The 12072-nt window shown below is 37.0% G+C and overlaps 1 protein-coding gene across 11 annotated transcripts in view; it reads left to right on the top strand.

The window, feature by feature from the left end:
- The window catches only part of ANAPC10 (anaphase promoting complex subunit 10), a 38193-nt gene that overhangs the window by 13976 nt on the left and 12145 nt on the right, over positions 1 to 12072 (top strand). For 5 of the 11 annotated variants that reach the window (XR_015699867.1, XR_015699869.1, XR_015699868.1 and 2 more), the window contains one exon: positions 10927 to 11018. The exons of the other annotated variants lie outside the window; for them this stretch is intronic. Coding sequence is in view for 1 of the 5 variants with exons in the window: in XM_087737135.1 (XP_087593261.1) it covers positions 10927 to 11018 (92 nt within the window). In the remaining 4 variants the exon portion in view is untranslated. The remainder of the gene's footprint in view (positions 1 to 10926; positions 11019 to 12072) is intronic. 11 annotated transcript variants of the gene reach the window in all.

A 12072-nucleotide genomic window follows, 5' to 3' on the forward strand; every position in this document is an offset into this window, starting at 1 on the left:
GACAGGGCCACTTCTTCACTGATTTGAAAGACTCTGCACTGGAGCAGGGAGTAAGCTTTAGTTTTATAGAATTTCAAACTGTAGTCGTTCTTGGCTGTCTTTAGGATGCTCTGCAGGTGAGGTCATCACATCAGCTTGTTCATTTTGATTGTTATCTTGCTGTTATGCTAGTTGGGTATGGATTTCGTTCATCAGGATGCAGACAGTACCTGTTCCTTATATCTAAAATTTACCAGTGCTGGAAATCTGCAAAGCAGGGGAGTAGAATGATCCATTGGTATTGGTTAGTTATTAGGCCTTGTGATTGATGTCAAGGGTAGGAGTTGAGTTTAGGAAGCAGGGTTATTTCCATTTGATGCAGTTAGTACTCCATATTTCCACCTTCCAGCAGAGAGGGTATTTTGTGAGTCACCAGCTGGGATGTGCACATGAAGCCCTCTTTACAAAAAGACTAATTTAATGACATAATATCACTGTTTCCCGCCAATGTCATCATCACTGTAGATGATATGACCTGCTCATCACTCCTATGCTTATGGAAATCAACTAATATATGCTTCAAACTGTGGAAATTATGAACAGGATTGCAGTTTTCCTGCTTTTTGTACCCTGGAATGGTAATACATTGGACTGGAGCTTGCTCTGCAGTTATTGAAATAGCCTTTTGTGCATATGAAGTATGTGTGTACAAATAGCGAGAGCCACATTATATCTAGAAGAATTCTGAAGAATGGGAGATTATTTTGGTCCACACATCATAAAATTGTTAAGCATTATTATCTTACCTTGCTCTGAAATGGTATTTTAAGAGAAATAAGCATCTGTTCTGTTGGATCTTAAAGAAAAAAGAGGAAAACTAAGCATTGTTTTTGTGCTGTGACATGTGTTGCATGTAGAAAGATATTTTTTTCTTGTTTTGTATCCCAGCATTCAAAAACAAATCTATGAAGGAACCTTTTCTTGCCACAGAGGGACTCAATTAGGCAAGGGTACATTAAAGAGGCCCTGTATTTTTAATGCTGTCAGTCTGACTTTGCCTTCTGAAGCAGAGGAATAGCTATGTGAAAGAAAGTGGCAACAGCTCCATGGAAGGCAGGAACTTGATGAAGTACAGAGCTTTCCTCGAGGGAACTCAAGAATATAGAGGCTAGGAACTGATTGAAGCACAAAATTTTACATATATGTGAAAGCCTCGCCTGGAATTAAACCTTTTTCATGATTACTCGATCAAAGTTTCACCATGGAAAAGGAATTAGAAAACGTGTATGATTTTTTGTGTAAAAGTGAATGAGCTTCTCTCTCCACTGCCAATGAGAAAAGGCAAGATCGCTTACTAATCAATTTGACATCAATCATTTATGTTATGCTGTGTCATACCTGTTTTGTAGTGAGTGTTTGGTTACATGTTTTCATCTCTTTTCTGTGCATGAAGTTCTAGGGGGAGGATTTGAAGAGGTTTCTTAAAAGGCTTGTTCGTTATGTATTTTACTTCTGTAAAAATCTTTCTGGTATGGATGGCTTAAAACTTCAGCTTAAAAAAAAAAAAAAGTATGATATCAATGCAGGGAAACTGTCCTCCAATATGATGGGGGAATTTTTGATAGGCTTTGATGCAAGCCTCCACTAGTGTATTCTAATTACAATACTATAAACAAATTCCAGTCCTTTCTCTGGTGGACAGGAGCAGGTGGCAGATAGTGCTCTGTGTGTGAGAGGGAGAGCGCCAAATACTTGAGCTTTTCATATTGGTATTTTTTAAAAAAGTAGGGATAGGATTGTGGCCTTATAGCAAGTGTGGAACAGTATAGGAAACCAACTGCAAATTTAGATGAGCATATTCTCCAACACTCTTTTGAAGTATGTAGGATGATAATACTGTTGTAGAACAGTAATAGTATTAGTCATCTTGTAGGAAGGTGAAGTGATTTGTTTGTAGTCTATGCAGATTATCTATGCTATTGAACCAGTATCCCAAGTGAAAGTCCACATCGTGTTGTGTCCAGTTTATACCTGACAGATTGAAACTTGTAATTGTGATGTTCATTGGTACCAGACTGTGAGTGCTTGACTTCTCCTCCCCCCCGCAATGAATTAGTTCTGTCTGGAATTGCCTGGTTTGCACTGGTATAATTTACATCTACCTAAAAACAAACAAACAAAACCCCCAAAAAAAACAAAACAAAAAAAACCCCAAAAACCCAAAACAAAACAAAAAAACCCACAAAACCCAAAAAACCACCAACGTAAAGCACCATACACACTTATTATATATAAGTTCCTTCTTCAGTTAAGCCAAAATAAAGCACTGCCCCTTCCAGTCCTTGAAACCTGTTGTTCCCATTTGTTCATCAGCTTGTTCTATTGACTCAACTTTTCTTGATAACATTTTTCAGAAAAGCTATTTGTTTTCAGTGGTGCTTTAATATTGATTAAATAGCTATTAGAGATTTAATATACTGTGCATATTTCTGTGTTGTTCACCAAGTTTACTGCTTTATGGAATCCATATTTCCTTATTGATTATCTCTGTGATTGTCTCCTGTACTATAGACTTCTCAGATGGTTTCAGTAGCCTTTTCAATTTTTGTAGTATCTGTATAATACCCAAAGTGGTAGAATACAGCCATGAAAGATTGGTGGTTTTCCATGATAGTTTCTTGCCTTCTTTATATCCCTGAAGGATTTGTTCAGGGAAGACTTGAATAATGAAGAGCTGTGTACTAATAGACTAGCCCCTTTACCATTCCTAACTAGTAAAAATGAAGACTCTTCTTTGCAGGAAGATTTTTCATATGAAGGGTGAAGGGAGTATATATATGTATTAATAAACCTTCTGCGAGACTAGGGTCTGCCATTTTTCTGCTTCGCACATTTTGTCAATGGCGTGGCCATGCTGCTGACCTACAAAAATTCTAGCTAGATCTGTGGAACAGTCCTCTTTATTCATATATATATTTTTTTTTAACTATACCAACTTCTGCAGCTGATTTCTACCCTCCCACCCCTGTGCTTCTGGCTTTTGTGAAAGCGTTTTATGTAGCCTTTAACCCTTAGTGCTGCATATAGCATCTCTTTGTTGCTTTTAAACCATGGCTTTTTTTCTTTTTAATGCCTGGATAGAGCAGAGATGCTGATCTGTCTCTCTTTGATAGCATTACCAAATTTTTGGAGCTCCTAGAGAGATCAATCAAATGTCTGTGTTCTTTAGCTCCTAGGAATTGGTCCAAATATGTATATTTAGGTACAATAGATCATATATATTTAAAACAGTAGCCCCCCCGCCGTTCGCTCCCTGAAATTCAAGCTGTAATCAAACTTATGTTCTATCAGGCTGAGGGGAGAAAAGCATGTTTTTCTTTTACGTGCCCAAAATGTAGTGAAAATCCCTGTGGACAGTTGTGTTTACAAGGATAACTGTCTGCATTCAATTGTGGGTTATAAAAGTGCTTGCTTGAATAAATACACTGAGCTATCAGACAGAACAACCAATAGTTCGTTGGACTAATTGACCTTGTCAGTAGAATAGAAACACTTGCAAATAAAATTCCCATTGCCAGCAAAGTTGCAACTGAAAACCCCTGAAGAAACTGTGTATATCCTCTAACTATCTTGGAATGCAATGATTCAAGCAGCAGACATGTGGGGTGGGGGGGAGTCATTAACTAAAAGTTTTATATACCAGCATTTTTCAGTGATCTTTTTTCGTAGCATGAGGTTATATGCATTCCTAAAATCATTAAGTAGTTCACTTTCCATTTTCAGAGTTACGTTTTCTAACAATTGTTATTACTTTTACCATATCTCGGGTCCCCTTGCATTATTTGTTTTGCTGGTCTGCTTTTATTATAATGTACCCTTTTCAGAAAAGGCAAAGATGTTTGGCTAGTAACCACAGCATGTCGTAATGAGGGTGGAGTATGTTTGTCATTCTACAGCAATGGTTCACTTACATGAATGCCAGAGTCTATAACCACACATACCGTGGCAGTTTATCTTTTTGAATATATTCAAATTGCATAACAATGGAAAAGAATCACAGTAAATAACAATATCTGGTCTTCCAATCAAAAGCATCATGGAACCATTTTTTACTTTACTAATGATAAGTCATGTATCTTCTTATTAAAAAAAGGAAAATATTTCACTCCAGAAATAAGTCTTCACAAATGAATTAGTCATATATCGGATTTCCTTTTAGAAAGTTGTGTAATGTCATACAGGTGGAAGTAGTATTAAAAAAAAAAAAAGCAACAGTGAAAGACATAACAGGCTTCACTGTGTACTATAAAAACACAATTTTTATTTTGGTTAGAAAACAAAACAGGAAAAAGGGCATTTGGGGGAAAAAAAAGTCTGAAAAACAGTCTAGTTAGCTGCTAAATAAACTTTAGAGATGAAGGTTTAAAAAAAGCACGAAAATTTGTAAAAGGGGGGGGAATAGTGTATTTCACCTTAAGTAAGGGACAATGTGTAATAAGGGATTTTGTGGTTTTACAGCTCGGTGCATGTGTTTGAAAGCTGTTCTCTCAGCAACGTGGGTGGCAGGTTATGCTACCATATAATGTATTGTAGTTGGCTCTCCACACTTGTCAGGGTTAGCGTTCAACCATTCGGAAAATTTTCCCATTGTTCTATCATGTGAACCAAGGCTAGTGTTGAATTCCCAATAACCTTCTGCAGGAAAAAGAGGTTTAATTAGAAAGTTTGAAATTTGATTACTTCTGTTATTGTCTTAATGTACTTCTCTCTAATGTAGGCGCTTATCTGCAAATGCAATCGGTTTTTGCTCAGAAAGATGAAAAACAAACTTAACGCTGTACTGCAGTTGCTTCAACACTTTTAAAAGAAAACTTGTATACTCAATTCTGTCTTTCTTCAGCATTAACACTCTATTTCCATCTTAAACATGTTTGCTTTAGATGGATCATAGCTTTTGGCAGCTACTGCATTTTTAGCAAATAATACTGTTTCTAGTAAGAGTTGCAAAAAAAAAAAAAACTTTGTGTGAGGTCCTTGTAAACTGAACCTTGGGAACGTTATGTTATTTCTGTATTTTCCCTTCTTTTGTGCTTCTTCTCTATTTGTGTCATGGTTATAAATTACATCGTTTGAACTAGAGAATTAAAAACATTTTATTTTGTGATTCCTGTAATTTAGAAAAGAGAATGTTTGTTTTGTTTTTGTTTTTTTTTCTTTTTCTTTTTACCTGTTATTTCAGAGGCTGGCACACAGAGAAATAAGCAATTATGGTATTGAAATTCCATTGTGCCAGCACCTCCAGGGCATAATCCAAAAAAAACAGAAAAATCGCCTGCTGGGTTGTATGCAGTATGCTTGTGTGAACATCAGTGTCTGCTGTTCACACATCATTTTTTACTGAAAGTTCCTGTTGGAATAAAGGTTCTGTGTTTGGAGAGTGTACTGCGATATTTGTTGGTCAATGGTTTTTCAGAGTTTGTAGGGATTTCTAATTACAGTTTACCAATGTAGGCTCACTAGATACTTATTGCAGATAATCATTAATGCTTCAGAAGTAAGAGAAGCAAGCAGAGATTTGGTTTTGGCAACATAAAAACTATATTAAGAGTGAGCTCGATGCTCTTCCCTTCATTTAAGCATTCTGCTTGAAGACTGAACATGGGAGTGAGGAATCAGGTGGGTGGGTGGAGGGGGAGTTGATAGCATGACAGAAGAGACTCAAATACTTAGTTTCCCCACTTCAATATTTTAACCCCTTCCTTCCTTCCCCCTCCCCTGCTTCTCTCCCCCCCTCCCCTTTTTAACACAAACATGTTTTCTGGTTGACACTTTAAAACAGTACAAGTACATCCAGCATTACAGCTTATACTGGGTTTCAGTGTGCAGGCTCATCTACAATGTCTTCATGGTGCTCGATCAGATCACCCCCCTCAGTTGATCAAAATTCCTTTTAAATGTAGTTTACAAAGTGTGTAATACTATTCACTTGCAAACTGTAGCACGTAGCAACATCTATTTTCTCATTTGTTTTTAATCTCTCTGCACTTGGGCATATTGTTGGAGACCCTGGTAGGCAAACTGTTTAATGCAGGGACAGATGACTACAGTTTCTAGTCTTTTGCTAGATTCATAAAAGTCAAGAGAAAAGGAAATGCTCCTATACCAGATTATAAGGTTCAAGCTAGGTAAAGCGTGATAGTTTACCATGATACTCAAGATAATTATCTATTTATCTGACTGAATAAACACTGCTAAAGTCCTTCTACTAGTATAATTGCCAGTGGCAAATAATGTCAGTATATGCTTGCCAGTGTAGAAATGATGCTTTTGGTTATCTGTCTAAAAAAATATTACAGACTGACTTCACTTGTGGGTTAGTGTTTGTTTTTTTTTTTTATTCCTGCCCCCTCAACTGTGCTTAAGATCATGTCATATGACCACAGAACTATATACGTGTCTTTTCCTTCAGTGAAGTAATTGCAAAAGTGTATGTCTTTCCTTTTTACTCTTATCAATATGGCAATGGGCCGGTTCTTAGGTATAGGTTACCTTAATTTCTTTTTCAGATTAAAGCATAATGCTTTTCCACCCGGGTGTGCTCTTCTATGTTAAACAGCAAATTACTTAAGAGTTTATATTACTGTTTTTATAACTTCTTCTGAACAAATGTGCTAGAATCCATTGGAGAAATTAGGTGAACAGGTTGTTTGGGTACAGAATTAGATTTTTTTGAATGCCTACACTCTGAATTTCCATACAGTGTTAATTGCTGTAACAACATCACGCATCTCTCTTAGTTTTCCTTGCTTGTAAAGATTTGAAGGGAAGCTCTGGTAACAATTTTAGTTGCATGTGTCCCCAGGGGGAAATTGCTGTGTGGATTGTCAGTTAGGTTTTTTTCTTGGATGTTTGAAGAGGCTCCTGGTCACATAAGGCTTCAAGGTTTGAGCTAAGGAAAGCTGAAAATCTTTGCTTGCTTTGTTTGCCTGCTGTATCTTTTTATTGGCTGTTGGGGAAGTGTGGGGGGAAACGATGAGTATTCTGGGAGGAATCCAGACACCTGACCTTACAGTTACTTAGCAGAGGAAGAAGGTAGGTACCATTGAAGAAACTGTCTGGAATAAGGGACTCTTCTTTAATCTCTAGGGAGCAGCATGCTAGGGAGGAGATCTTGCAGAAGTGCTTTCTGATATCAGCAGACCTGTATTTGAAAGGGAAATGGTGTTTTTCTGTAGTAAAGGGCCCTGCATACTGCATGGAAATTGTTAAATAGAGGGCTGTTTACCTATCTCCTTTTTCTTTCCCCCTACCACATTCTACAACCATGCTCTTTCTCATCCTTGAAGTTCCCCAGACCCGAGAAATCCAAAGTAATCTGCTCTGGGTTTGGATCCCATGTGTAAAAGAACATCGTGGGAGTTCAATACTGAATGCCAGCATCTTCCTTGAAAGATTTAAAACCGAGTTCTTTTGTGTCAAAGATGATAGTAAGATGTTGCTCACTCACTCCTGCTTTTCTCATTCCGGAGAGGTTGCTACCCAGTTGGAAATATCTTGCAGTGGCATTTAAGCTATTTTTTTCCACAAACAAATCAGGATTGGGAGGATAAAGTCAGTGAATTATAAATAATCAGCTTTGATTTACCTGATTGTCTTCACAGACTTAATTGTGGAAAGTAATCCTCAGAAGGAGTACTAGATAATTTCAAACAGTGAGAAGTGCTAAATACGTGCAGAAATGTCAAATCAAAGATAGATTCTGATCGCTCTGGGTGCTACTATTAACACAGTGTTAAAATCCTTCAAAGAGGAAAGCCAGCAGTTGACATTTAATTTGGGTTAAGCATAAGAAAAGAAGATATAAAAGGAATGGGAACTTTCTAGGATACCTAAGAACTGAGAAAGTCTTGTGCCAGCGTCTCAACTGGTGCTGGTCAACTGGCGCACCACACCTTATTTTCTGTTTCACTTAAACAACTTGTAGGCAACAGCAGCTGGGAACATCCTATGACTATCTTAACCACTCTTCTTTAACAGTTTAGCAATGGGGTATGGGGACGAAGTGGCCCTAATATAGAAGAAATTAGGAGCCAATTGGTCCACGGCTTATTATTTTCTGACTATGTGTGGCTTCTGTGTTGGTGTCTTTATTTGTGTCAGTACAAATTCAATCAGATTTAACTATTTGTAGTAACTATTGTATCAGGTGCTGCTACTAAGTAAGATTTCAAAAAAAACCGAAACAAAACCCCCAAACAAATCCATAAATGCAGTGCCATGCTTTATGTCAGGCCAGCACCAAAACAACCAACCAAAAATTTCCATAAATTCACAAGTAGTGTTAGCATGCATCAACAGTAGTAAGAATATATTATGCTGTATCTCTAAAAATTAAAAGACAGACTTTTTCTTCAGGTAAAAGTAGATAAACAAATGTATATCATGTAGGCACATGAGGGGATTTTATCATTACAATCATCCTTTTTTTTTTTCTTTCAAATTCCTGAAGCTTAACATTTTAGTGGAAAACTGAGATTATTCTCAGTGTCATAAAGAAAGTAGTTATGGACAGGAATGCTGTTCACACGACAAGTTAAAGCAATCCTTGACGTTCAGAAGAAAATGCTACCTGGCAAGTGATAGGCATCTAGAACAAATACAGAGTTCTTGAGCAAGAGATTCAGTTGCTTCAGAGCTATCATCATGACAGTCCTTTCTAGAGTTAGGTCTGGCTCCCTTGATTGCTGAAATGTTATTTTGGTCAAGGATCACGTGTCTGCTAGGAGCTTTGATGAGAACACTGCTAGACAGTGTCTATAGAATCATTTAGGTTGGAAAAGACCTCTAAGATCATCAAGTCCAACCGTTAACCTAGCACTGCCAAGTCCACCACTAAACCATGTCCCTAAGCACCACATCTACACCTCTTTTCTTTGATAAGTTTTCTGGGGTGGAGGGCAGAAATAAAATGTGGTTTTATCCTGTTCCTTATCTCAAGTAGTGCGTGGAAATGTTTCTGTAGATCTGAAGTATAATTTATTTCTTTCTGAGGACTGTTCTCTGTCTTACGACAGAATAAGATAACAGAGAGCATGCATTTGAATCAGAAAAACCCTTCCCAGGGTTTTCCCATTTTCTGCAGGAACACACACCACAGGGTGGAATGAGAGTGATAATGTAGCATATGTGTCTGACTTGAGGACCCATGCTCTCTAGCCTTCTTCATCCAATTCCTAAACTAGGTTTATCTCACAGTCGTGTTTTATTTCAGAATGAATTCTGGAGCGTTTTATGTCTCATATTAAAGGAATGTTAACAAATACAGTTTTTATTGAGGCTTTTTATGAATGCTGTTCTCAGTCGCAGTCTTTGAGTGAACCATGAGAGTCTAGCCCCTAATACTTATTATGCTCCTTTCTTAAAATTTTTTTTTTGATCCTCTGTATCTGTCAGAGGTCAAATTCAACTGTGTGTATGAAGGATTTTTTGGATAATTTCTACAAGCTCTGTTTGAACAGGTCTCTGTTGTGATTATGATGGTCACCATGTTTAATGGAGTGGTTTTCATAAATTGGCTTTGGGTAAATCCAGCACTGCTGGGATAAGAACTTCTATTGTGGAATTATTAGGCTTTCTTCTTATTATTTATACTGTCTGTCATGAGGAGATAAAGATTTACTCGCATAGCAGAATTAAATTAAGCAGAGGAGCATATGTACCCGCAGGACTTCAAGGTATAGAATAAGTCACATACATTTGTAATCCAATTCCATCAGCTTCTTACTGACTTCATATCTCTAAGCAGTAAGATGATATCCAACAGTAGCTCTAGATTTAGGACTTAATAGGCCCATTGGTAAGCAAGCTTTCAATTATGTCATTCTTGTGTTTTTTGGTTGGTGTTTTTTTTTTTTCCACTGCCCCCTCATTCTTCAGGAGCATACATGTAATTTTATTTTGATTCTCATACAGTTTATGCTGAAGAGCTGATATTCTTACATCTGTTGAATGTAGCATTAAGACTATTCCAGGCTGCTGTTTATAGTAGACATGCTGTTGCAGTAAGGTAGTCGTTAGCCCAACACTGTATGTGTCCACCTGAATATCTTTTTGAACTGTACATTCTTTGAGTGAACGATGACTCGAGGAATCTTTGACTCCGAGAAAGAAGTCAAGAAATAGAATTCATCCAGGTTGAGAGAAGCAGAGTCCAGAGTCTGACCTCCACATTAAACAATGAAACACAGGCTTGCATTTTTCTGGACACAATTACATATAGATTTGTAAGAAAGCACAAGTGAAAGGTAAAGACTCTACTGCATTTGCTCCAGTACATTAAAGAACAAGAAATTGTGTGTAGATGTAAAATTAAATGCTTCCATTGGGCAACAGTCCTGATTCCAGCTTTGTGAATTTATGGAAGTGTATTCTGGCTCATATAAAACTACCCAGCTGAACCTCTGACAGATATACTCCTATTTCTTCACTTTTAAAGTTCATTCATATGAAAATATATCTCCAGTGAGACATGTTTATGAATTTGGGATCCTTCTCAGATGAGACATTGCATTACATTTTAAATTTACACAAATAGTTTTCACAACAGTCTCTTGCATTTGTTTCCAATGAGTAAATATTCCTTGGGTTGAGCATTACATCTGCTCTGGATCCTGTGAAATGTTACTCTGCTTTTGCTTATTGAAATCTGGCATGCTGTAATGAACTTGAGTAATGTTACAGTTTATCAGGTTTTGCCCCGCTTGCCTTCACTAATTTTTTTTTTTTTTTTTAATGGAAGTGAATTGAGTGCTTATCTAGATGCAAAAATGTTTTACTTGTCTGTATGCTATACTAATGCAAGGTTTGGGGATTGTTTACATAGGTTTAGGGTCTTTAAATTCCTTGATTTTAGGAGAGTCAACCCTCTTTCATTCCTTCCTTCCTCAGAAACAAGTCATTCCTGTGGAACCAGGAGAAATGCTTTCACTTAACACCAGTGGTTTTTGTGTCTTACAAAGCAACAACTTGTCTTCTTGCTGGTAAAGAATAAGTAGGATATTTTTAATTTGGTAGCTCTCAAGTATAATTTATTGCAGTCTTTTTCTAACAGTTAAAGTCACTCAGGAACTGCATGTTTGTGTAACAGATAAAATGTTAGAGCCATGTAGTTTTGTGGGCCTGTCTTCTGGTAGAAGATCAGAAATCTAGTTCTCTTCAATGTGTAGTAAGAGCCCTTTTCAGTGAGGGGGGTGTTTTTCTTTTGGTTTAGATATACTGTCTTCTCCTCACCTATAAAGGGTGCTTGAGAGCTAGCAGCTGTCTGCTACTACTGCTATTGACTTTTTAAAATCTCGTAATATTCCTGTTTTCTTATATTTATTCATTTTGCATATTAATTTTCTGAAGCATTCCAGCATTCGCTGGGATGCAAAGTGCAAGGCGTGAAGTGTAATCACTAGGCTATCTCTGCTAAGTTATTCAAGATGATCTGATATAGGATTAACTCAGTGTGGCTAGTTTTCAGACACTTAAATCTTCACTATTCATTGCATAATCTGATTTTTTTTCAAATACTTTCTTTGTATAATTTAACTGTAGCTATGTCTAGACATATTTCCTGGATATGGCTAAACAATTCTGAAGGTAAATCATGAGCTGATTTTTTTTTGCACATTCACACAAACATAATATCATTCCATGATATACATTAGAACAAATGGGAACTGCAGATATCGGAAGTACAGTTTTCATCCATTTTGCAAACCTCTGCACCTTTGTAAGATTAGTTATTTTCCAGTAGTGTTTTCAGTCATTAACTTCCATTTGCAATAAATTTATGCAGTGCATCCATACAGTGCTTTTATATTGTTTCTGCTTGTACCCAGCAGTTCTGGTTTGGAAAAATTGATAGAACCTCTTCCTTTATGCTCTTCTATGTCCTGGTTTCTGATGTCTTAATTCTATTTGCCTTAAGGTTACCTTGTATAAGGCCATCACTTAACAAGTAACTATTGTAGGATTTTCTTTTAAAGCACTTGTTTCTTTGCTTACAGGAAATTCTGCTTATTCTCTCCTTTCTTGTAGGATTCTGTG

This window comes from Nipponia nippon, unplaced genomic scaffold, assembly GCF_047370975.1.
Source record: "Nipponia nippon isolate SJK-2023a ecotype South Korea unplaced genomic scaffold, ASM4737097v1 scaffold_6, whole genome shotgun sequence".
Classification (NCBI taxonomy): domain Eukaryota; kingdom Metazoa; phylum Chordata; class Aves; order Pelecaniformes; family Threskiornithidae; genus Nipponia; species Nipponia nippon.